At 48.9% G+C, this 26,770-nt stretch overlaps 1 protein-coding gene across 3 annotated transcripts in view; it reads left to right on the forward strand.

Annotated features, from left to right (window-relative positions):
* Poc1a (POC1 centriolar protein A) overlaps positions 1-26,770 on the forward strand; it is a 72,732-nt gene that overhangs the window by 40,569 nt on the left and 5,393 nt on the right. Inside the window, exons 10-11 of one of the 3 annotated variants that reach the window (XR_013105734.1) lie at positions 3,098-3,190; positions 10,285-10,424. The exons of 1 other annotated variant lie outside the window; for it this stretch is intronic. Coding sequence is in view for 1 of the 2 variants with exons in the window: in XM_034525010.2 (XP_034380901.1) it covers positions 10,285-10,428 (144 nt within the window). In the remaining variant the exon portion in view is untranslated. Of the gene's footprint in view, positions 1-3,097; positions 3,191-10,284; positions 10,429-26,770 lie in introns of those variants that run through there. One more of the 3 variants, XM_034525010.2, reaches the window with a different exon arrangement.

Genomic DNA, 26,770 nt, shown 5'->3' on the forward strand with positions numbered 1-26,770 from the left:
TTCAAGTGGATCTATAAATAAACTGCTACTGTTCTTCTTTGTCACCAAAGCTTCCGAGTCTCCCAGAGACGTCTCTGCTGCTCGTCTTCATCTGATGCCTCTCATCTGTAGGGCAGCTGCAGCCATCAGAAAGCTGGGCTGACACATGGAGTTTGTAAAAACAGCAGCACGTTCCCTTTGAAAAATCCAGTTCCCCCAAATTAACTACAGAGGGAGAAATAGCTTTGCTTTGGAGAAACTTGGAAAGTAGACAGTGCCCCACAGAGTCATCAGCATTAAGTCCTGGCTGCACAGGCCCTGCAGTGTCAAAGTGTGTAACCTGAATCCAGTCTCATGAAATATTAAGCAAACACAAATTGAGAAAATAACTGACCAGTATTGTTGGAAAGTATCAGTCATGAAAGGTAAAGGAGGCCTGGGGAGCTGACACAGATTGCAGGAGGCTGAATAAATTATAAAAGATGGTGAAGGAGCCTGGGAGCGGGCGGCTGGCAAAGCCTCAGCACACAAACCTGAGAACCTGAGTGTGGAACCCCAGCACTCATGTAGGAAGCCATGTGTGGCAGCTCACTGGCCGGCCAGGCTAGCTGAGTCAGTGAGCTTCAGGTTCTATGAGAAACCTTGTCTCAAAAAATAAAATAAAGTGGAGAGTAACTGAGGAAGTCAACCAGTGTTGACCTCTGTCCTTCACCGGTGTGTGCAGCTACACACATGCACATATACCACACATACATTTGATATATATATATATATATATATATATATATCACATATATAATATGTATGTAATATATATAACACATATATAATATGTATGTAATATATATATATTACACATACACACAATAGACATACATACATGCATACTATACACAATACATACACATACATACTATAATACTATATACCACACACACACACAAATCCTGGATAATATTCTGTCTAAGCTGGAGATTGGAGGATACCAGCTGCAGAAACTGGTGAAACTCATAACTTTTGGTTAGTGGTCTTTCCCAGTGTCGGTCTCCTGATTCAGTGACTGTGCTGTGGTTATGTAAGATGTTAACACAGGGGGCATAGAGTAATGGGCATTCTATGTACTATATTTTGCAACTTTTCTCTAAGTCTAAAATTAGTCCAAAGCAATTTAATCTTTTATTAAAAACCAACTATAGTCAACACTAGGGCTTTATTACAATTCTTAATCTCCTTCCTCCCTGCCCTCCAGGCACTTGCTGTGTGGAAACCCGGTGTAGCTGTAGTGGACCTTACAGAATATTTGTGGTGCTGACCGGAACACAAGCTGTCCTAACTGGGACCCCTGTGTGTCCCAAGGGAACACTCTTTCCCAGGAGGGAGTCTCTGCTTGGCTACATTGTTTCCTTTTTTAAAAGAAAAGGTTCCTGTGGGCTGACTACTCACCTTTATTCTGATTGTCTTCCTTAAATATTAGTTCACCTTTAAGATTTTTTTTTTTTTTTTTTTTTGGTTTGGGTTATTTTTCTTGTTTGTTTGGTTTTTTGTTTAGTTTAAGACAGTCTCTTTAAGTAACCATGGCTAACCTGAAATTGCCTATGAAGACCAGACTGGCCTTGAATTCAGAGATCTACTTGTCTCTGCTTCTCAAGGGCTGGAATTAAAGGGGAGCGACTCCATCATGCCTGGCAAACACTTAGTTGTTATGTATGTGTAGTCTGTCACACTTAAATGTGGAGGTCAGAGGTCAACCTGCAGAAGTCAGTTCTCTCATTCACCATGTGTATCCCAGGGCTCTAACTCAGGTCTTCAGCTCAGTGGCGAGCTGAGCCATGTGAGGACGCTCCAGAGATGTGTCTCACATAAGTCTCAGCGGGCTCTATGCAGGAAAGTGGGCTTTAGTTGGGTGGGCCTGCCTCCTCTGAGGCTCCTGTAAAGCAGGTTAAAGGACCTAGACCTCACTGTCCTTTGTGTGTTCCTGACTTCACCTTACCATGCTGCCACCAATGTGTGTCTCCTACTGTGCTATGGCAGTAATGCCCTGAACACCAACAAAAGGGCTGGTTGTTGTTGCTTCTCCCAGGAATGAAGGTTGGGGACCTCCTGGGACTTTGTGGTTATATGATGGGCATGGCCAGTTGCTGTCTCAAGGCCTCCATTGGTTTAAAGTGCTTGGCTTTCTCAGTTTCATCTTGTTCCCTCACCCCTCACTTCTCCTGAGAGCAGAGGTGAACCCTACCTCTGCATGCTCTCCCCTCTTTTGAAGACATCCCTGTACTCTATGTGAGAAATGCTTGGAAACTTTTGCAGAGCCGTGCTGGTTGTGGACCCAGGAGTAGCTGTCTCAGCCCTGGGGCAATCGGAGTGGGGTTCTGTGCTTTGCCTGTGTATCATTTGCTCCATGCTCGCAGGCCTGAGAGCAGCCCAGATGTAATGGAATCACCGGCATTCCCTGCCTCTCTGAGGGGAATCATGACATAAAAAGGTACACCATGTTGCCTTTAGTCCCAAAACAGATTACACTGGTCTATGTGGCAGGGAGGGCCTGGCATCAGTGTGTTGATCTGGCCTGTGGATCCCTTGCCGTCTATTTTAAAGACATACACTCAATTTCTAAGCAGTGAGAACCTATGTAGAGACAAGATGTATAGCTGGCTAGGACCTGGCTGGGATCTTTGGTTGCAGAGAATCCCATTCAGCTGCGAGGCTACTGTTTTGGCCTCAGACCTTGTGTTTGTCTGTCCCTCAACTTAAGCATGACCCAGCGCTCTGCCCTCCCCAGAGCCTGGTGTGGAGAACAGGCATGTTCATAAGTCTAGAAAGCCAGCAGCTGTAAGCAAACCCTAGGATCACACTTGGGCAAACATCGGCCAGACTGCCAAACAGTTAGATGCTTTTAAGAAACCAGGATTCCTCGTGGCTTCAGAGCTATGTTTAGAACCAGAAGTTCGTTCCCCTGTTGGATTCCAGGCTAGAACCCTAAATTACAAGACAAATAAGGGTATAGTACATCTAGTTTGCGAATGTGTGTGATTTAAGAAGCTAGCCCTGCCTCTTCCTCATGGGAAGCCGGGTGTGAGGCTGAGTCCAAGTGAGCTCTACCTTTTAATTCCCTCCCCAGGGTCCGGTTTAGCAAACCTGAAGGCAACTGTAACTTCTGGGAGCAGCCAGTGGCCTGAGGTCAGGACAGAGACCTCTGAGCTCCTCTTGCTAAGTGAGTAGACTGCAGTGAAAGAAAAGAAAGCTGAAGAGATTTAACTATAGTTTGTGTGTGTGTGTGTGTGTGTGTGTGTGTGTGTCCGTCCATGTGTGTGTCCATCCGTCCATCCATCTAGTCCTTTCAGTGTGGCTCTCAGCCTTTCTTTGGAAACTCAGTGATATGCTTTGATGTGTTAAGTAAGCAGTGACCAGGCAGGCTGTGCAAGGAGGAAACTAGTGAGGACCCGGCCTAGGTCACCTCAGCTTCCCCATTCTGCCCCATATGAAGCCATGGGTCAGTTCTTAGACACTGGTCCACTACAGAGTTTTCATTTTAGGAGCAGGCCAGGCAGAGGACAAGGTCTAGGGTGAACAATTAAAAGAAAAGGAGAAATGTGTACTCTGGGCAAACATTAATCATCACCCATCCACCCACCTGCAGCTCTGTTCTGTTAGTTCAGCATCGTCCAGGCAAATGGCAGGCACTTCTGGTTACTTGCCCACTGTGTGTGGTCCTTGCTTGATGCTGCATGGATCCCTGTGTAGCTAAGGGCTGCTTGGGGAATCCTGTCCATGAGAGTGTGCTTCCTCCTCTCTTCCACTGAGGAGACTATACTGAAATGAGGCGCTTTGCTCTACACATGTGGAAAATAGTTCACATATTGATGGCAAGCCTCATGGGCCTCTCACCTAGTCATCAGCCTCCAGCTTGGCCTTTTGGTGCTGCTATGTGGGGAGGGGGTGTGGGGAGGGTGGTGCTCTTCACCTTGAGTGTGGAGTGGTAGTGATGGACGGCCACATGTGGTGTGTGCTGGACAGGTGGGCTCCTAGGGGCACCTAGACGGAATAGTAGCTTTAGAGGGAGTTGATGGAGTTTTGTAATTACAATAGTAATGTTCACCTTGAAGAAGTGAGCAACTAGTTCTGAGTTTTGTCAAACAGATCCAGTTAGGTAATACCACACCCCAACACATGATCAAAATACAGAATATTTCATTTGTTTCAAAAGTTCCCTTGTGCCTCTTTGAATATACAAACAACACTAATTGACTTTCTTGTTGTAGGATTTTGTTTGTTTGTTTTTGAGACAGGGTCTCACTATGTAGGTTTGGCTGGCCTGGAACCTGCTTTGCAGTCAGGCAGGCTTCAAACTCATAGAGACCTGTCTGCCTCTGTCTCTGCTGAGGTTAAAGGCATGAGCCATCATGCACAGCTGTTGTGAGGTGAGTTTTTGGTTGGTTGGTTTTGATTTTGAGGGGTTTTTTTTTTTGTTTTTGTTTTTGTTTTGTTTGGGTTTTTTTTTTTTTTGCATATATGTGTGAGTAACATGTAAACATGTGCGGGTACATGTATATGCAGCTATGTGTGCACATGCTTATGGCATTTGACATTCAGTTATCCTCTGAACCCAGAGCTTGCTGATTCAGCTAGCCATCTTGCTCTTGGAATTCTGTCCCTGCCCCCAGAGTACTGGGATTGCAGGCTGGCCGGCACACCTGCTCAGCTTTATGAGGCTCGGTGAATCCAGTTCCAGCCCTTGTGCTTGCCTGCTAGGGCCTTTTACCCCCCTAAGCTGTCTCCCCAGCCCCAGTACTCACTGACTTTGCTGTCTAAGTTAGGTTGTACCTTTAGAATTTATGTAAGTGGAATTGTGTAATTACTTACTCATTTCATCCGGTTTCTTCCAGCCTAACTATTTTGATGTTGATCCATGTTGTTACATGTGTAAGTAGTTCATACCTTTTACTACTGAGGAGGATTCAATGGAGTGGATGTGTCACACAGTCTGTTTATCTACCTGAGGGTAAACATCAGGTTATTTTCTGTTATTTGGTTGTTACAAACAACAACAATGAAACAACAAAGCTGCTGTGACCTTTCATATGCATATTTTCTATGTATGTATGGTTCTGTTTTTCTTTCTGTCTTTCTTTTTTAATATTTATTTATTTATTTTATGTATGTGAGTACACTGTCACTCTCTTCAGACACACCAGGAGAGGGCATTGAATCCCATTACAGATGGTTGTGAACCACCATGTGGTTGCTGGGAATTGAACTCAGTACCTCTGGAAGAGCAGCCAGTGCTCTTAACCACTGAGCCATCTCTCCAGTCCTGCTTCCGTTTTTCTCACAGTGTATGGCTAGAACATATAATGGGTATAATACAAAGGTGATGCTGGTATAAGGTTTTAAGTAACTGTACAACTGCCATGGGCCCCCTGCTAGTCTTACATGCTACTGGGATCAGACCGAGGGCCTTGTGCATGCTAGATAACACACTGAGCTATATCCCTGACCTTAGCCCTTTTGGAGGCTGACAGGACAGTTCTTTCTTTCTTTTAAAAATGTATGTGTACGATGTGTTACCTACATGTATATACATGCCTTATGCCCGAGGGGATCAGAAGAGGGTGTCAAATCCCTGGAACTAGAGTTAAGAGTGGGTGTAAGCCACACTGCATAGTGCTAGGAACAGAACCCAGATTCTCTGGAAGAGAAAACAGCTTGGTTCCTTTAGGGTGTTCCCTTTTTTTCTTCTTAGGGTAGGATTGCTGCTTCCCCCCAGGTCCCAGTATCCGAGGCCCATTCGTATAGTCAGCCAACCTAGAGTCCAGCCAGGAAATCTACCCAGACTGATTTCTCTGACAACCAAGACCTACAGGCTGTTCAGGTTTGGTTTTAATGAAATTTCACGGGTTGATTCCTCGTGTGCCTGGGTGACTGAAATAGTGATTTTAATGCGTCTCTGCTGTGTATGAAGGGCGGAGCCCATAGTGGCATATGACAGGGAGCTGACAGAAGAAAAGAACCCAGGCAGACACCCTTTAAACATGCTGTGAGAGACTAGAATCATACTCCAAGGTGGCCTGAGAAGAGACCCCTATTGGTCCCAAGAGGAGTTTCCACATCTTTTTTTTGTGGTTTTGGTATTAAAATAATATTTGATATAAATGGCATAGTATGGAACTGTACATGTAGCCTGATCTTGGTGGGGAGTTTAGTTATGATGCACTGAATTATTAGGTTTTTTTCTCCTGCTGTGGGAAGAACCTAACAGAAAAAGGTAAGGAAGGTTTATTTCGGCTCCCAGTTTGAGAGGGAGGATACAGTTTGTCATGCTGGAAAGGCATGAGCCAGTGGCTGCAAGTCAGGAAACAGAAAAAGATGGATGCTGGTGTTCACTCAGTTCTCCTTTTTATTCAGCCTGGGACACAGCCGGTGGGGTTGCCGCCCACATTCAGGATGGGTCACTCCCCCTCTGTTAAAGCTTTGAAAACACCTGACAGTCAGGACCAAAGGTGTGTGCTCTGATGACTCCAAGAATAAGTATCACACACAAGAACCACTGTGGCCCCTAGGGTGCTTCATGTTAAACTGCTGTGACCTTTGCCCTTCCATGCTGCTGTGGCCTCTGCATCTCCATTACTCGGCTCTGCTACCGTGGCACTTAGCTTTCTTACGTCTGCGTTTGTGCTTATTCCCAGGCCTTCACAAAGAATGCTGGAGTGCGGGTGAGTGGGGCAGGGCCCATGGCCCTTTGCTGCAATGCAGATGCTGGAGAGGTTTTGTCACAGGAATTTCACTGCTCCTGTGGAGTGGGCCCTTCGAGGCATCAAGTATTTGTGGAGGGCCTCTGTTTTCACCTTGGTTGGCATTCCAGGATAGACAGGGAAGGGCAGTGATGCAGAAACAGTTAGGCTCAGAGGAGCTGCTGGCCTCCACAGAGATACTAAGGAGAAAGTGCACAAAGAAGTCCAGCTCCAGCCAGTTTGACATATCACCTGTCACAGACTACCTGATACCCAGGAATTTGTGCTTTGAGGTTAGATTCCAGCAGAATGATTTTGAGCAAGTATGTAGCGTGCCAGGGTGATCCTTCCTGAGAGAACACTTAGACTGAGTGTCCTCTATTTGAAAAATAATACTACCGTGAAGGACCCTCGAGGATTTAGTGAGGTGACGTTAAATCAGGGCGTGCAGTAGATGGCAGGTAAGCAGCACTGGCTAGCTTCAGTGCTGTAATGCTGGGGATTTGTTCTTTTGAGACAGGATGGCCTAGACCATGGCCTTAAGTTCACTTTGAAGCCCAGGCTAGCCTCACATTTGTGATCCTGCTGCCTCAGCTTCCCAAGTGCTGGGGTTACAGGGACTGTGCACAGCATCCAGAAGCCCAGATCCTTTTTAATTGTTTTCCCATTATATTTTTATTTTTATTATTTCTTTTTTAAATTAATACCACTTGGGAAGCAGGTGAATCTCTATGAGTTCACGGCCAGCCTGGTCTATAGAATGCACTATAGTTCTAGTACAGCCAGGGCTACTCAGGAATTTGTTTTTACTTTTGTTTTTCAAGACAGGGTTTCTCTGTATAGCCCTGGCTGTCCTGGAACTCACTCTGTAGACCAGGCTGGCCTCAAACTCAGAAATCCGTCTGTCTCTGCCTCCCAAGTGCTGGGTTTAAAGGCGTGCGCCACCACCGCCCGGCAGGAATTTTTTAAATTGAGTGTATGTGAATGCATTAGTCTGTGTGTAGTGTAGCGTGTGCATGGAGGGTAGAGGACAATATCTGTTTGTCATTTCCTTCCTTCTGCCATGGGTTTGGGATTGAACTTAGTAAGCACTTGTTCTCATCCTGCCACCCCATGTTTCCATGTGTAGCCCAAGCTACCCTGGAATTCACAGCGCTCTCGTCTTAGCCTCCAAGTGCCAGGCTCTGCATTTCTTTCCTCCGTTTCTTTTGTTGTGACATAAAGACAGCCCATATCCATGGTGTCTATGGGAACACGTATCTCCCCTGAAGCCACTTCTCCAGCTTGGAGCACCATGGCTCCAGTCTTTGCTGCTCCCTTGGATCTGCTCAGCTTTGGCTCAGAAGGAGATTGCTAAAGTTGGCACTCACTCCCCACCCCCACCTCATCATCCTGTTTCCAGGAGCTCAGTTCAGCGCTGGCAGCTTCCGGGCTGCTCTGCAGAAACACTCAGAATTTCCATTCCCTCCTTCCCAGGCAGCAGGCAGCACCAGTCTGGCTGTCCCCAAGAAGATGCCTGCTGTCGGGACAGGATGCCTGTAACCTTTTCTCAGTAGTCTGTTCTGGTGGATCCACAGTTCTCCTGCCTTGGGGAAGAGTGTGTCTGTCTAAAAGGAGTGGGCAGGGGCACAAGGCTTGATGGTGACTTCAGGTGAGCTTGTCTAACTCACTGACCCCATTTTACAGATGAAAAGGTAAAGTCACTAGTTATAGTGGTGGAGCTAAGGCCTCTCCAGCTTCTCATTCCTTACCAATGGCAGAACTACCTGAGCCTGGAGATCACTATACTGGGTCCAAGCTGTCTTGGCAAGACTGGTAGGCTTCTGAAGTGTTTCCTTATGGAATAGGCTTCTGGGTACATTGATTCCAGGTCCTGATAGCCAAGAGCTTAGGAAATGGGCACATCATACAACAGGCATGTCAACAGTGGGCATGTGGTCACAATATCAGTTTCCTTCTCAAGAATGTTGCTTTGGCTCATGTCTCACACTCAAAGTTCTTTGGCCACCAGAGCTGGCATTTTCAAGTTCACATCAATATGTCCTTGAGAGTTTGTGGTTTATAAGATCAGAACTCTTTCCTAAGAAAGAGAAATATTCAGGTAGATTCCACATGCTGACTTGTTGTGCATTCCTTTGTCACTTGAACCCTCTCCTGTGTTCCTTCTTTCCAAGGACTGTGATGTCATCTAGGTGAGTATGCCCAGGCCAGATCATTCTCTACAGCTGGGCTGACACTGAGGGGAGATGTAAACAGCCTGCGGGCTGATTGTGGGTCTATGGCATCCCAGTGCTGTCAGGGCTGGGCGGTGTCCTAGCTGAGTCCCAGGTGTCCCCAGTATACTCCACTGCCTGTGGCTCTGGGAGGTGGGCAGCTTCTGTGGTACATGGGTGATCCACAAGCTTTGAGCCTAGTGATGTCCTGGATTTGTGGGGAAAGGAGTGATGAGTACAGCCCACACAGGAGCCCCAGAGACAGGCAGCACCAATCGTCTTGTTCTGAAGATGAAGTGGCTAGAGGAACAGGGCGGGAAGGAGGAGGCCCCAGTATGCAGGGGGAAGAGGAGCTCCTGATGGGGAGGGCAGGGTACTTTTAGCAGAGGGAGGGGTAGGCAAAAGAATCCATGGAAAGGGAGATGCGATGTGAGTGCCAGGGTACAAGCAAGAGAGGATGTGGAAGGAGCTGGATATGATTGGACAGAGCCCTGGGGGTGACATGGTACATCTGGAATGTCCACTAGACATGTGTGGGTCATCAAAGCTTGGGGACTGACCCAGAGCATGGGCCATCAGTATTGCATAGTGGAGCTGCAGGATTGGGACTGTGGCATCTGCTGAGCTGCCTCCAGGCACCCGTGCTCAGGGAATCTTGCTCCATACATGCAAGCTGCTTCCTGGGGCAGGAGAAGCTTTCATTTGAGTACAGTGAGGGGCTCTACTTTTATGACTTGGGGGCTTAGTCACCCTTCAAGTCATAAAATCCCAAGTGCCTCCCATCCTTGGAGTCCTGTTTGAAACAAGCCAGCTGTGGCTGTCCTGTGGATTCTGGCTCCTACCAGCCATCTGGGCACAACAGTCACACAGAGATCTTTGTTTTTCCAAGGGATATGGGGCAGGGCAGGGGTTGGAACATCTCCTCTCATTTCTGGGCCACAGCTGCTAGGCCGTTGGGAGGGCAGAATTGAAATCAAGCTGTCTAGGAGAAGAGGGACTTCAGGACTTTGCAGTCTTTGTCTCTGGCTCCTCCAAGATGCATCCTGGTTGGTGCCTGAGAGTGAAGAGTTGCAAGCTTGACCAGCCTCCCTGAGGACCAGGAGTCCACCTGCCCTGTGTCCAGACCCCATCTAGTGTGGACTGCCGGGCACTCAACTCCACTTCTCAGTCTGCTGTGAAAGATGGGCATGTGAACCTTGGTGTGTGGAAGGGATGCATGTCCTGTCTCCCTGCTGTTTCCTGCTGACATAGAAGCCATTTCCTCAGCTCTCCTGGCTTCTCAGATAATCCTCTGGAGATGGTCCTCTCTCCTTGTTTCCTCAACTACTAAATAGACTGAGGGCCTGGTCTCTTTCTGTCTTTAGCCAGAAATGGATTTGCCTGTCCCACCAGGCAGAGAAAAGAGTCTGGAGTCAGTTCAAGGCGAACCTCAAGAGCCCATCAGCATGCCCCAAACACTGACCAGCACACTCGAGCACATCGTGGGCCAGCTGGACGTCCTCACACAGGTAGGGCCTGATAGGACTACACCCCTCATCTGCATTGGTTGGTGTTTGAACCACTTGATGTTGGTTGGCTGGTATTGAGTTTTGTTCTAATGAACCAGGGTCACCTTGTGTAGCCTAGGCTGACCTTGAACTGGAAAATCCCTTACTCCAGCCTCAGCACTGCTGCCACAGGTATGTGTCTGTCACCATCCCCAGTAACTGCTAGTTTTTTAAAGGCAAGTTCAGAGTGCCTTTGTGTTCCTCATGGACCATGTCCTCCACTGGATGAAAGGCATGGTGCCAGTCTTATTATGAATTCTCTTGCTGTGATCAAACACCATGGCCAAAACCAAAACAAGTTGGAGTAAAAGGGTTTATTTGGCTTACACTTCCACATTGTAGTCTGTCATCAGAGGAAGTCAGGACAGGAACTTAAAACAGGACAGGAACCTGAAAGCAGGAGCTTAATTAAGGCTTCTTCTTCCCAGATTACTATAGCTTGTGTCAAGTTGACATAAAACTAGCCAGCATGGTAGCTTACGCCTTTGATTTTAGCACTGGGGAAGCAGAGGCAAGTGGGTGTCTATGAGTTTGAGGCTAGCCTGGTCTATAATGTCTTTTTTTTTGTTTTTTGGGTTGGTTTGTTTTTTGTTTTTTTTTTTTTTTTTGTTTGGTTGGTTGGGTTTTTTTGAGACAGGGTTTCTCTGTGTAGTCCTGGCTGTCCTCCAGGACTCACTCTGTAGACCAGGCTGTCCTCAAACACAGAAATCCGCCTGCCTCTGCCTCCCAAGTGCTGGGATTAAAGGCATGCGCCACCACCACCCGGCTCTATAATAAATCTTAAGGCTGGTCTTAATAAGTTCCAGGCTGGCCAAAGTTACATAGTGTGAGACTCTGTCTTTTAAAAGAAGGAAGGAAGGAAGGAAGGAAGGAAGGAAGGAAGGAAGGAAGGAAGGAAGGAAAAAGGAAGGAAGGCAGGCAGGCGTTTCTGTGAATGTAAAGGGGGGGTGGGTGAAGGGGAGAATGGGCCTGTTTTCCAACTGACAATGAAATATCACTGTCTTCCCTGGGATTCTGACTGGTGGAGCTATGGAAGCCCCAGCCACTAAACTCCAAAATCAGCACACAGGTCTTTGCCAGAGTTTGCCTACCTTGGTATGGCTGGGTCACAACAGTGTTTGACAGAAATATGTCCATTCGGCTGTTCTCGCCTGCAAGCCTGGCTTTGAACTCATCTCTATTCGTGCTTTTCCCAGGTGCCCTTGGGACTTTAGTGCTTTAAACTCCAGTGTCCTGACTGTAATGCACAGGTGGTCTGGGCACTGACCTTTGCTATTTTGGTAAGATTAGCAGATTTGAATCTCTGCAGAGTGTTTGGCTCGTGCCTGATTCTAGGTATCTGCTGAGTAAGTGTTTACTATGGCCTATGATCCTTTTCAGTGAGGTAAATGTGGGTTCTACTCTTTGGAGCTTAGCTTGCAGTGGCAGCTTGCAACGTACAGCATAGCACCTTCAATAAGAGCAAAGTCTGCCACAGGAGGTGGCAGCTGCACTGTGGTTGCCCAGAGGAGCATCACATCTGAGGAAGGCCCTGACAGAAGAGCAACCTGCCTGTGGTCTGGTGGAAGCAATCCAGGGTAGCTGACATGCAGCACAAGGTGGGCAGTGGGCAAGGCAGTGTTGAAAGATCCTCTGTCTTCCTGCTGCCTTGGCTTTGGCTGCCTGGCAGGGACCCTGCAGATCCCTGCATCCCGTGCTGGCTTGTAGTTAGAAGGCTGTGGGACAGACAGCCTGCTAGGAAGGGTTGTAAAAGCAGGGAGAGGCAAGACTGTTCCTAGTTAGTCCTACAGGAGGACTGCAGAGGACAGCTGACAGTAATGGAGCTGAAGCAGCCTGCCATTCCTTCTCAGACTCTAAACCCTGGGCCAAGGGAGAAAAGCCACTTCATCTTGTCACATCATTGGTAGAGTGTCAGCCTTAGGCCCACAGATGGAAGTACCAGTGGGAGAGACTGAATGGCTGGGTGTCAGGGTTATGGGACTCCAGAGCACAGTGTACAGACATTCTGGGAAGCCTGTTAACCCTGAGAAGAAAGAAAGCCTTCTCTGAAGAGACATGAGCAGTGTGCCAAGGTTTTAAGATGAAATACCCACTTCAAGCCCGACAGAAACTGCCTCATGTTCTTCACAGCCTCTTCAAGTGAGAGGTCAGGGGAGGTGGAGTCATTAGGACTTTACAGGATAAAATTGGAAATTAAGTCTGAGAAGATAGCTAAAAATACAGGAGTATAGCACCAGAAACATTTCCTGCTGCTGACTTAGGAGAGCACGTGGAAGGTTGTTTTGTGTTAGCAGTCAGGAGTATGATAGTAGCTTTGTAAGAAACTCGTATCACAGAGTAGAAGTGGCCTGCAGCTGGGTGTCAGGATGTCCTACCTGACACTGGTCTCTTTGTAACTTCATACTGGCCTTCTCCTCTGACAGTGCCTGTGTATTCCTTGGTACCAGGAAGTGAAAAGGGTTGCCCTTGGACCCACTGTGTTTTGAGGAAGCTTGGATTCCTTAAAAGCTATGAGGCTCAGCCCCCTTTTGTACACTGTACATCCGAGTTCCTCAGACCGTGCTCTCTGGAGGCCTGGTCCTAACTGAACCAGCCCTGTCTTGAGGCTGAGCCCAGGTAGTTGCTGCTGCTTTTCTTTTCAAGTGGCTGCTTGAACAGGGCTCCCTGTTTAGTCTGTGAGTGCTGGCCTTAGGTGCTACCCCACTCCTCACTGTGTGCTTAGTCCCAAAGCTCTCTGTACTTTGGCCACCTCAGCACTGACTCCTGCTTCAGTGGTGTTCCTGTGAATCATCCCTCGTGCTGTGTGAGCATGCTTACTGCCCTTTTCCTCCTCTGCAGGGAAATCTACTCCCTCAAGGCCCCCTAGAGGAAGCTGGTACCTCCTGGTCGCTTACACTTCTATCCTGCAGAACAAACTTCCAGGAGAGCCATGCCATTGCACTGGATAGTGGACAGAGATGGTTTCTGAATGAGTCACAGGTCCTCCAGTACCCATTACAAAGGGCCCTGGGGTTTTTTTTTTCTTTCTTTTCTTGTTTTGTTTGTTTGGTGTTTGTTTTGTAGACAAGGTTTTCTATGTAGTCTTGGCTGTCTGGAACTTGCACTATAGATCAGGCTGGCTTTGAACACACAGAAATCCATGTACCTATGCCTTCCAAGTCCTGGGATCAAAGATGTGCAACACCACACTCAGCTAGGGCCCTGGTTCTTAAAGCTGGAATCATAGTTCATGCTGGCAACCCTGGCACGTGAAATGCGTGCAAGGGGCAAGAGGATCAACAGCGTAAGGCCAGCCCGATCTACAGAAATATAAACAGACAGAACCTACTGTACACACAGTCTCTGGTGTGTGCCTGTGCAGCTCCATGGGGCAAGACAGCCTTTATGGATATTTGTAGTCTGTTTACCGCCAGCCTGAGTGACAGAAATTCCCAGCCCTCTCCAGGGTGACACTCCACCCCAAGCAGCTCTTCTATAAAAGAAAGTCCTAAAGTCAGGAAACTAAGCACCGCCCCTCCACTATAGCCTCCTGTGGTGATCTTAAGAAAACCCAAGCCTCCTGTAGGTCTGGTCCGGCACCCACTCTCCAGGTCTCTGTGAATATGAAATGTGTCCACCCATGGGGCTCATCAAGCAGTGCCCAGTTGGGCTTTGTGCTCTTCTGGTGTTAGGAGCTGCCCCTGCTGTTCCCACTGCTACAACCCAAGGCTTGCTGGGGCCAGAGCATCACAAAGCCTTCTTCCAGTCTTCTACTGCCTCCTGAAGCTAGACCTTCCCAGGGCCCAAGAGAGCCATTTCTCAGCCCTTCCAATAGCAGTGATGGTTCCTTCTGTGAACACACATTCACTGAGCCTACTCTGTTTGCCCCTGTGTGAAACCCAGTGCCATCCCTGAGAAGTCTCCTTAACTGAATCTGATGTCAGAGCCAAGCTTTAAGGGGGAGCAGGCAGCTGGGGCCATTGGGAAAGCCAGGAGCCATGCATAAGGAGCCCAGCAGGTCAAGGCATGGAGACTTTGGGTCCTCTGGTGGGGGGTATGGAACACCAACCCAGGAGTGATGGGACACTGAAGAGAGCAGAGCTAGAGAGAGACAGAGACAGAGAGACTGACTGACTTAGGCAAGAGGCAGAGCTGTCACAGGCTTGCTCCTGGGAGGCAACTTCCTAAAATCTTGGAGCCAGACTTGACTACAGATCAAGCAAATGGGTGGTAAGATCAGCACAGCTGAGGCTTCTAGCCTCCCAAGCCAACAAGGTGGCTGCCAGAGTCAAGAGGCCTTGCAGGCCCCCAGCTTCCCAGCTTCCTTTATGGTTTATGCTGCATCAGAAATCAGTTCCTTAGCCCCATGTTGGGGTTGAGCTGGTTTTACCTTTTAGAGGCTCCCATGTCTATAAAGTGCACACATTAATTTTCAAAAGTGCATTTATGAGCCAGGTATGGTGGCTCACGCCTTTAATCCCAGCACTCAGGAGGCGAGGCAGGCGGGTCTCTGTGAGTTCAAGGTCAGCCTAGTCTACAGATTGAGTTCCAGGACAGCCAAGGCTACATAGAGAAACTCTGTCTTGGGGTGCAGGGGCCATCCATCTATAAGAGGAACACAGCTTTTGAAATGACCTTGCAAGGTGTGGGGTCATTTGCTCTGTCTCCTCCTGTCTGTATTTTCCCAGTCGGCAGTCCTCTGCCTGGCCTGGCCTTTCAGGTCTCCTCAAATTGTTTTAGATGGAAAGTCTCTAAGTGTGCACATCCTGATACTTGGCTGGAACCAACAGCTCTCCTGGGCTCTCCTCTGCACTCTCACTTGAGTTTGCCTTCGGATTTCACAGACCTTCGCCTCTTGCCAGGTGCTGATAAGGCCTCAATAATGGTGTCACCTAGATCCAGCCTGGGTCCACCCAGCCTGTGGCTTTGGCAGGAAGCAGGTAATCCTGATCTTAGCCACCGTGGGCAGAGCATCCCTGCATCCCTTGCTAAACAGTTTGGGTGGAATTTGGGATGTCTTCATCAAGAAGTTTCCTGCAGAACCAGCAAGACATCTCATCCAGTAAAGCATTTGCTGTGCATGCCTGCCAGTCTTTGATCCCTGGAACCCACAGAAAGCTGAGGGGGTAAACTGACTCCTCGGGGTCATTCTCTGACCTCTGTACACATGCTGTGGACTTTGTGCACTGTCTTTCAATGCTAGAGAGATGGTTTAGCTATTAAGAGAGAGTTTAAATTAAAAATGCTGGGGACATAGGTAGTGCTTGCCCAGCATTCACAACCCCCTGACTTCACCTTCTACTACTGCTGCCCACCGACACCATTTGACCTTCCTGAAGGACAGAGGCTCTGTAATCAGAACCCAGAAGGCTAGCCCCTGAGGCCATCTGCCCAACACACAAGCACACACTTACACTCCATATTCTCTCTCTATCTCCATCTCCATCTCTCTCTCTTACCTTGGCTTGTGCTCTTGGTGTAGGAGAGAGCTCATTCTTACCAGCCTATGAGGCTGCTACTTGGGGCTTCACTTGTTCCTCTGCTGAACTCATTGAAGATCTGATCCTTGCTGGATACCATCCATGCTTAGAGTACCCAGGATTCTTCAGTATCATTCATACCCACCAAATATGGAGGAGCTCACTCAACAAGCTGCCGCCTATCAGATGCCTCGACACATCCACTTTCCTAGATTTGAAGGCAACTGGATATCTTGGACCTTTGATACGATTCCTGTAGCCTCAGTTTCCTTCCTTCCTTCCTTCCTTCCTTCCTTCCTTCCTTCCTTCCTCCCTCTCCCCCCACCCCCCAGGCCCCGACAGGGTTTTTCTGTATAGTACTGGCTATCCTGGAATTCACTCTGTAGACCAGGCTGGCTTCGAACTCAGAGATCCACTTGTCTCTGCCTCCTAAGTGCTATGTATAGCCAAACCTACTAGGCTCCTTGGTTAACTGGTAAACTGGACTGAGGCAGCTGTGGTAAAGACCAGCAGTTAGTCCAGTGTTGTATGTGGCACCGTGGGACAGCCCTGCAAGCCTATAGCATGGGAACAGCAGGAGTGGACATCAAGTCTGGGAGTCCTGTGAGCTGCCAGGGAAGTGCAAGTGTCTGGGGAAGGAGGGGTGCACAGAAGGTGAAAGTGGCACTGGGGTGAAGCTGTTGAAAATTACGGGTGAGTCTTTGATCCTGGACTAAAGCATCCAGGGCCAAGATCAAAGTTCTTCAAAGATGTACACTTCTCATGACTGTCATTCTTAGAATGCAGTGACTGCAGTAGCCTGGGAGGCCACTGTGAGAAGGGCTAGGAAGGCCCAGCCAGCGCTGATTAGTTTGTTCTGGACATCAACAGCAACTGGCTCGGGGAAAATGTGGGTGTTTCTTCCTTCTTTTGTAAGATTTATTTATTTATTTATTTATTTATTTATTTATTTACTATTTATGTTTTTTGTGTTTTGTCTGTGCATTCCCATGTGTCTGGTGCCTGTGGAGGCCAAAAGAAGGCTTCAGACCCTCTGGAACTAGAGTTATAGATTATTGTGAGCTATCATGTAGGTGCTGGGAACCAAACCTAGGTCCTTTGGGAGAGTAGCCAGGCTCTTAATGGCTGAGCCTCTCTCTAGCCCTGAAAAAAATGGAGGGGGGTAGAGAGGCAGGGTTTCAACGTGTAACCTTGCCTGGCCTGGTACTCAACTTAAAGATTAAAAGCATGTCCTAGACTCTGAGTTTATCACCTCCATACAGCTACCCACATTACTCTCTCAATTGGCCTGCCTCGGTCATTACTGCTAACAAAGCTGGTTCTGCCCCAGAAGCCTATAGGGAAAAGGCAGGAGCAAGAGCAAAAATGCCTGGCCACTGTGGTTGGGCTTTGCTTCTTACAGCTTTCTGTAAGGTGGTGAGAGGCCCATGGAGTGGCCATTCCTGCTGTTTCTGCACAGCTGGCTGTCCCACTTCCCATGTTGTCCTTCAGAAACATGGATGTAACCACTGTGCTTTCTACCTTTCTGTCTTCTGAGGTCATCAGCAACTCTGGTAGAACCAGGGCTTCCCGTGAGGCCTTGTGAAATCTGCTGTGCTGCCATGCCAGGCTTGTCCCTCATAGCAAAACCTTAGGCCTCAATCCAGACCCTAGGCCATACTTGCTTGTGTGACTCGGTCATCAAGGGGCTCTAGCACAGGCTCTAACCTGCATGTTCTTTCCTCTTGTGCCCCTATATTGATGTTACAGGAAAGAAAGTTAGCTAGCAGGCAAATAGAGTCTTGATCAAGTTCAGCTCCCAATTGGCTCCCTTGTGTTACACTGTGGACTCAGAATCCTGAAGGATTGCTGGGTGGGGCCTTGCTACTTTCTTGAGCATTTGAGGCCCTGTTTCTCTTCAGGAGATGTGGTGGAGCTTGGAGATGTAGACAGCGACCCAGGAGCCTGGGAGGCTCGTGTGAGCAGCCCAGCACAGACTTAGCTAGGGGCTCAGTGGTTCTGTTTCAGGAGCCGACAGCAGAGTTATTTTTGACTCAAGTTTCACATCTTGCTGCTTTTTAAAAATACCAAGCCATGAAATTCTTGCAAATTCTTGCTCCAACTGTTTTTTTAATAGCATGCAGTGCTTCAGGCTAGCCCCAGCCATGCAGTGATGTCACAGTTGGGTCCTTATGGCTCATAGAGACTGCTAAACTCTAATCTAAGGCTTGAAATTTAAGCAAGAAGAACCAGGCCATAGAAGCTCTGCTGATTTGGGGCTCCTTGGCAGTTAAGTTTGCCAGATGTTGAGGTTCCTGAGTTCTGCTGATGTCGTTCAACAAGGCCAAGGGTTTGTGTTTGATTTGGGGATTTAGATGCCTTTACCCACCCTTCCCTGCCAAGTTCCAGCAGTTCCCTGCTTACTGGGCACCTGGCCTAAAGTGTCTACTTCCACACTAGTGGGAAAGGTGGGATTGCTAAAGTAGTTACACCATTTTGCCTATGGGTCCTCTCATGACTCCCAAACCCACTTTGTAGGGAAGGTACAGAGCAGGGGTTCCCTTGCATGCCTTCTGGCAGTCCCTGCTTACAACAGGGTACTTGTTTGTTTCCCCTGAGACCACCCTCCGCACATGTAACCACACACAGGCAGTCCAGAATGAGTCTGTCATCATCTCCATGTGGACATTCCTGGGCTACCCTTTCAGCACAGTCAGAACGGCCTGAGCCCCTGCCACTTAGAGACAAGAGGCTTGTTTGTCTTTCTGTTAAGAGGTTACTTCTTGGGAGACAAGGGACTCAAGACATTGTATAATCTGTGGTGGGGACAGTCTTGAGGCCTGCCTTTAGCTAGTTGCATACACTCCAGGGAAGAATAAGAACATGTCTAGCCCCTGCCTCCTCCTCCCCAGCCTTGTTGCTGGCTTTGGCATTCAGTCCACAGGCCCTGTGGCTTTAACATAGGGAAGGGTGGGGGAGGCCATTCCCACCTTAAGTACCAAGTCCAGGCAGTCTGCAGCCTCCCTCAAGGCGCGCAGCTTGTTAGCTGCACTCCAAAACTAGCTTGCATTTGGTATTGCGTGGCAGGCTGGATGGCAGCTCCCTTGGGGATCTGGCAGACATCTCTTGCTTTCCATCTTTCATCCCGTCTGCGGTTGTGGTGAAAAGTAACCCCCTCCCCCAAAGAGCTGCAGAGGGAAATGGGCTGGCCGATGGCTGTGGTTACCTCTGGAGCCTGGGAATGTTCACGGTTGGTCATGTGAGATTTCTTCTGAGGCTCCAAGCTAGAGTAGTAGGGCAGGCTGGGAGATGGTGAGCAGGAGCTGGGAGTGGGGACACATGAGATGCATGCAGATCATTCTGGCTGGTGCAGGATGTGCTTAGAAATGGGTGAGAAGAATCCAATATCTGCCTTGTTCATCTGGAGCTCTCTAAAGGAAGGGTCAAACACAGAACACAAGAAAGGGGCCTATGTAAGCTTTGTGTCAGGCAGCTGCAGACAGGCTGATGCTGCTTTGAGATTAACCAAGGCAAAGCTGACCCTGTGGACTGCCAGGTGCACTCTCTGCTGAAGTTCCATTACACCAAAGCCAGGGAAAGCAGGAAAGCCGCCACAGGCTTGCTATTCCCATCCATTCACTTTGAGCCAAGCCTATACTTGAGCTCAAATGCTTTCATACCCTGGGGGGCTGCAACCAGAAGAGAAAGAAGTGTTGAGCTTTGCCTAACACAGTGACAGAAGACAGTCCTATGCCTCATCCTGATTTTGGCCTGACTGGTGCTTCTAGAAAACTCAGGGCAGCCTAGTGGATTTTCCCTGGTGGGTCCAAGTGACAAAGGAAGCTTATGAAAACCCACCCTGATGACACATGCCCTTCTTTGTTCCTGTAGCTGTCTTCTTGGGCTGGAGCTGTAGCCAGCTTACCAGGCTGTAGTGATGTTGTGCAAGCTTCCCAGCTGCAGAGCACTCTTCCAGGCTTGGGGATGCAATAGGTGGCCAAGGCTCATGCCTCTACTTAGCTCTATTGGACTCAGTGTAGAATCAGTGGAGCAGAACACTGGACACGCATGCCTGGATCCTGTACCTTAGATTCTGTCAAACACCGGCTTCCCAGGTGCCTTTCCCATGGCTGCCAAAGAGAGGTGCTTAAACCCAGGTCCACGTTGGCAGGGCTGTGTTTTGGTCTCCTCTGGTGTGAACAGTACTCCATAGGTCCCAAGAGCATCTGGCTTTACAAACGCTGGAGGTGGGTCCTTTTATAGCTTCTCCTTTTAAGAAGAGGCTCTGCTTATTTGAGAGGTGGAAAGAGGGATTGCTATGAAGCCATGAGAAGGTAAATTAGTCAAAATTCCTTAATCCAGTGGTTAATCCAGTGACAGAAAATAGCATTTCGTGTACTTCCCTAAGAGCTAATCCTCAGTAGAGACGGGGACTGGGACAGGCAGACATGTCAGAGAAATCCTATACCCCTGAGATAATGGGAAACAGAGCCGAGACCCATGGGCTCCAGGAGCCAAAAGCTTGTATTGCTTGCAGCAGATTGGGGGCCGGGGGCTGGGGGGAGAGTGTTAGAGATTGTGAGGGATTTCTGTAGATTCTTGTGTTTTATGGGCCAACTATGTGTGATCCTGGGTACTTCAGCATTACAGATGTCATCATAAGAGAGGACCTCGACTCCTTCCCTCCAGACTTCCGGCCTTAAAGCTGTAAGTCATCAAGTCAGGGCTGATGGGAAGAGGAGAAACCCACAGATCCTTTGACTCCAGCTCCAACTTTGTCTTCTCCCATTTCCTGCTCTCTTAAAGTCACAGGGAGGGGGACTCTCCCAAGGCCAGGCAGTGGAGGGCCATGCTTGGGCTAGTGTCTGTCAACTCCCTCCCTCCCCTGCCACACTTAAGCTTGCTCTATCCAGGGATTAAAGTGAAATAAGTGCTGTTCAGCAGCCAGGCAGACCCATCACCAGCCTTGGGCTGCCCTTCACTCTCAGGAACTGTGTTCTCTGTACTCTCCCAACACCAGGGACTCAGCATTTGTCCATCACGTACTTTCTAAGTGCTACCCGTGTCTTGGAACAGAAGGTTTGGAACTTGTCTGTGAACAAGATTTATACAAAACCCTGCACTTTATGGTACAGACACTAGATGTCTGATTGACAGGCTGTTTGAGGGCCAGCATTGACACCCTCAGAGTTAAAAGCCCCCGTGCAACAAATCATTCGATGTGTGCTGTGACCAAGAGCCTGGGTGTCAGGAAGGATTGGACTCAAACTAGTGGCCTGTCCCTAGGGAGCTAAGTTGGCCCCTCTAGTTCCTAGTCACCTTGACATGTGACTGGCCAGGCACTGTCTACCATCAGCAAGACGGTTTCCTATATATCCATGTGTGTGTACACATAAGGCTATGTACCAAGAGACGGATTGGTGCTTGCTAGCAACAGGGTAGAGCTGGGACAGACTGCCTACCCAGCATCTGTACTTTGATTTAATAGCTCATAAGACCTCACACCAGAGAGAGACTCCCCATTTCATTGCTTCTGTTTTAGTTGTTGAGAATCTGAGTAGAGTCAAAACCATGCGATAGGGAGATTAATTCCACATTTTCTGTCTTTAAAATGAACAAGGGAGTTAGATGTGTATAGCACAGTCCAGGTCATGTGTGTGGAGCCAGTGACCATCCCCAGAACATTCCCCCAGACCTACCTACCACTTTCACTGACAGTGGTGTGCCACTTTTTTTTAAATGACACCCCTTATCCTCTAATAGAGTCCTTTACTCTATTATAGGAGGGAGAAGGTACTGGGGAGCCCAAGACCCTCCAGAAAGACCTCCTGGGGGAGCCCAAATCAGCCACAGTCCTGGAAATGATTAAAAGCAGTTTTCTATTGTAGGGGAGCTATAAGAAGCTCAGACCCTCCTAGGACTGATCACAGGAAACTTTCTTTGGAACTTCAGTGTGTCCCAATATCCCAAAGCCCAGCCAGGGCGAGAGCTAGGAGCGTTGTGTTGACCACAGTACATACACCCAGTTTCCACCCCAGCAGTGTGTGTTGAATAAACCATGAGTTGTTACGTGAGTGTTGCAGTAGCTTTGAGAGCTGCATTTTACATACAAGAAAACTGAAGCCCTGAGTCCAGTAACGTAGCCAAGGCCAGGCGGCAAGCTGGTCAAGTTCAGATTTGAGCATGGACCATCAAAGTCTGGATCCTTTGTTTTGTCATATAGGCCAAAGCTTCTCACTGAGAATTGCTGAGACATTTCCCAGGGGCATTTCCCAGCTAGAGTGGCTGGCGCACCGGGTACCTAACAGCTCACTTCTTTCTTCTGCTAAGATATATATCACTTACCATCAGTGATGGCAGAACAGTTTTGCCAAAACTCAGCCCTTCCAGACTTGTGCTGGTCACAGCAATGTCTAGAAGCCCTCTGCAACCAGCGTCCTTTATACTGCATGTGGTAGGCGCCTGTCAAGGGTGTGGTAAAAGGAGCTGTTGTATAACCCCTGCTGCAGCCACACACAAAGGAGAGCAAGGCAGGCCACAAGCATGAGCTGGGGCCAGGAGGGGATCCTGGGAGAGAAGTTGTACCTGGGCTTCAGGAAGCAGTAACGGCCACAAATGCCATAATACCATATAAGTGTCACACACACACACACAATCTGATGTCTCATGTAGAAACGGGATGTCTTAGAGGCAGTGGGAAGGATGGGAATCAAGGGTCACCTAGGACAGGGGTCACTAGGAAGCTGACATGTGGGTGTTGGAAGGACAGACAGAAGGTAAACCCCAGAGCATAGCAGGGAAGGTGTGGGTTCATAAGGCTGGTATATGCTGGAGTATGGTCCATAATGCAGTGTGTGCTAGTGCAGAAGGAGCCCCTTCTCTACAGAGCCCTGCTGTGGCTACCTTGGTTGCTATGAAACAGCCGAGTGCTACCTTCTGCCCAATGCTGCTGTCTTTTCCTAGCCAGAGTAGATCTCTGTCTTGCTCCAGACTAGGGAAGATGTCCCAGGCCCAGGCTTCCCTGCTAGACTTCAGTTACTCCTCCTCTTGCTCAGGCAGAAGCCATGTAACTGGGTGTTGGCATTCCACTTCCATCTGGCTGCCTGGCTTAGCTACTTTGCCCACTTCTGTGTTACCTGCTTTCCAGCTCATGGAGCAGGCCCAGGAGGTGCCCTCCTCTCTGGAATCTACTGTCTCTCCCAAGAGGGCCCAAGTTGGACCCTCCCAAGAGGAGGAATAAGACCTAGTCACAGGGAAGTGCCAGGATAGGCAGTAGCTTCTTGGAAAAAGGTCCCCAGAGCTGAGTGGGGAGTAGGGTAACCAAGGGAAGCTGCAGCGAGTCCTGCGCATGTGCAAACCTTCCTAAGAGTCTAGCCATGTATCTGAGAAGCATAGCTAGAGTGGCTGGCGCACCGGGTACCTAACAGCTCACTTCTTTCTTCTGCTAAGATATATATCACTTACCATCAGTGATGGCAGAACAGTTTTGCCAAAACTCAGCCCTTCCAGACTTGTGCTGGTCACAGCAATGTCTAGAAGCCCTCTGCAACCAGCGTCCTTTATACTGCATGTGGTAGGCGCCTGTCAAGGGTGTGGTAAAAGGAGCTGTTGTATATCCTGAGTGGGTCAGAAGGACCCTGAGTGTCTGTGATACTTCCACCAGAGAGGCCTTCTGCACAGTGGTAGCAGTGGCTGAGGGAGAAGCACCTGCTAAGTGTGTGGCTCTGAGCGTGTATCGTCGGTCTGTGTTCTGAAGGGCCTTCCATCCCCTACTTGTGGAACCAGGGAGCTAGGGACAGGTCTTCACCCAGAGTTCCTTACCATATCATCTTTCCTGATGGTACCTGCTCAGACATGTGGCTTAGGAACACAGCAATAGGAAACAGGAAGTGGAGGCTTCCTCTTCCCTCCCCTTTTTGGCTAGGACCCCCATTCTAACTTCTTTTCTTTTTTAAAAATTGTTTTGTCTTGTTTTTGTTTTTAAGATGGGGTTTCTCTGTATAGCCCTGGCCATCCTGTAGACCAGGCTGGCCTCGAACTCAGAAATCTGCTTGCCTTTGCCTCCCAAGTGCTGGGATTAATGGTGTGCGCCACCAGCAGCCCGCCCCACCCAGCACTTATTTCTATTATATATCTCTTCCTACCCAACACACTGGGCAGTACAGGACCATTTGCCTGGTGTCCCTTGGCCTTTCCACTCATCCTGTGCTTGAGAAGCACCACGATCTGCCACCTTGTGACATTTGTCAATCTTCTCTCAGAGGCAGCAGCCTCCCCAGCACTGAGAGCTGCAGCCTGAGGCCCAGAGCCCATTATATCAGAGGCACTATCCCAGTGGGTAAGACATTCACAGAGCTCTGCTCTCTTTTCCTTTCCCCAAACACACAGGGAAATGTGGGATAAAAGAAGAAATAAACAAGAAGAAAGAGTTGTAGAAAGATGCAGTATAAGCCCACCTTGAGAAAACCAGGCCAGAGAGGGAAAGGGACCAGTGAGACTATAGGAGAGGTCAGTGGTGAGGAGACAGGAGATGGGCCATCAGGAAGTAGAAGGGACAATAAAAGGCTCACATAACCCAGGGAGAGAACACAAGGGTCTTGGGGGGGGGGCAGTCCCTGAGGTGGGGGGATAACCACACAAGTTGTAGCTGACCATTTCACTATTTTGCCATCCCTCCACTATGGTCAAGTTGGAGGGACTCTGGTGAAAGGTTCTGAATATCTTCCTCTTCATCCCTCCCAAAATCTGGAATACTTATACCTTCCTCGTGTTATGTTTAAAGAAAAAATAAATATATTTAAGAAACCATTTTAAAATTAAAAAAACAAAAACAGAAGAAATCTAGTCTCAAGGTTCTGGACTTTTCTCACCCCTCCTTCAAATGCCCAAAGAACCTTTCTCTGGGAGTTTGCAGTGACTGCCAGCGCAGTGTGGCCACCTGTGAGGCCCTGTGAACTCGCCCTAGCTTCCTAGTCACACCAGTCAGAGAGGCCAAGAGTCTCTCCTCGGTCACCTCAGGCCAGTAGAGATACCCATGCAGAGCACCTGGTCTGGCCACTGTGGGTTCTTGGTCCTGTCAAGGACAAGGCAGGAGCTAGATTCAGCTGTTTGGGGGTCCCAGAGCTTTCTTGGGATCCTAGCGGGCCATCAGCAGACACCTCATAACTAATGCTAGCACAGAAAGGCATCTTTCAAAACGACCCAAGTGCTATGCTTCTCTGCCACTGGGGCAAGGGAGCCCAGTGCCGGACATGTCAGCTTGGCATTTTGGTGCAGCTTCTGTGAGAATCACCATGGTTCTTAGGTGACTAAAAATAAAGACTGCCACTTTCGAGTCAGTTCCTTTTAGACTGTGTAGAAGGCTCTTCAGAGGGTTACATAAAATGTCTTACTCGCCTTGAACTGTGAGTGGAAGAAGCCGCCTGTGCCTGGGGAACGTTGCCCTAACCGGAGGCAGATCGCTGTCTTCCCCTCCCCTTGCAGGAAAATCAGGATAGAAATAGAATACCATTGTTGAGCCTATCCTAGGAGGATTTTCCTCCAGAAGCCCAAGATGAGTCACACTGGCAGCCCTACCCCCTGGCCCCAGCTTCTAAATCCTCACTTGCTGTGCTGAGCCAAGGGCTGGTCCAGCCACTTGTCACTGCACCCTTGGGTCTTGTCCCCAGCACCTTACTCCTTTCCTCCTATCCATTCACCTAGGCTGGGCAGTCCCTCCATGGCTGTTCTGCAGGGCTCGGCAGCACCCTGGATTGTCCCCTTTCCTCCCTCCCGGGCTTGTGGAGGCACTGTCCTGCCCTCTTCTTCTGCCCCTCCGGCTCTCCCAACCGTGAGGATTGACTCAGAAGCACTTGCTCTGCTGCTCACTGTGCCTCCTCCAGACCTCTACAAGCCATGCATGCCCCTCCTTCCTCTCCCAGGGACCCTGCTCCCACTCCCTGTCTCTCCTGGGCTGTCTTCTCTAACCTGAGTCTTGGCTCACTCTCCAGAGAGTTCTCTTATTTTGTCTCTTTTGCTCCAGGGCTTCCCTTTCTCCAATCTGACCCACACCCACCCCTCCCATCCTCATTCCACCTTGTCTTCCCACAGCTCTGCAGCCCTCCCAGACTATCCCCTGGCCCAGCCGCACCCTCTCACTCTTCCTGCTGCTCTGAGGCTGTGCAGCCTGAGGCTGCCTCTCCTTGATCTACTACATGAGCTCCTGTGGTTGTCTCCCTTGCCTGGTGACCTCCCCAGCTCCTGCTGTTGCCTCATTTCCTCAGCATAGCCTGAGGCCAGGCAGGCCAGCACAGCCCCTGACCAGCGTAAAGCTTGCTGTTTGTCTCTTTGAACCAATAGATCCCTGTACACCCACTGACTATTGGACAAGATTGTCCCTGAAACATTACCTCGTTTTTTCTTCCTTCCTTCTCTTTAATTGTATATGTATGATGCACACACATATACACTCACACATACTCATGCTCACACACATCCCTGCACATGTACCACAGCATGCATGTAAAGGTCAGAGGACAACTCTGGGGATCACACTCAGAATGGCAGTCTTCTGTGACTTACCTGGGAGCCATCTCACCAACCCACCTTTTTTTTTTTTTTTTTTTTTTTTTTTTGTGCTTATGTTTTCTGTGAAAATTCCAAGCCTAGGTGTTTAGGCAAATCAAAGACCACTTGCCTGAGGTTTGGGGAGGGGATGCCAGCAATCTAGCTATCAGGTGTGTGACAAGGCCCTGCTTGGCCCTGAGCAAACTGGAGTTAGGAGCTCTGGGGGCCTCCGCCTTCCCTTTGGGCTGTGCATGCTTAGACATTGGGGCTGAAAGTTGTGACAGATGTTCTGCCCCTCGGGTACCTGCAACTCTGTTTGA

The sequence above is a fragment of the Arvicanthis niloticus genome, chromosome 21 (assembly GCF_011762505.2).
Source record: "Arvicanthis niloticus isolate mArvNil1 chromosome 21, mArvNil1.pat.X, whole genome shotgun sequence".
Taxonomy (NCBI): domain Eukaryota; kingdom Metazoa; phylum Chordata; class Mammalia; order Rodentia; family Muridae; genus Arvicanthis; species Arvicanthis niloticus.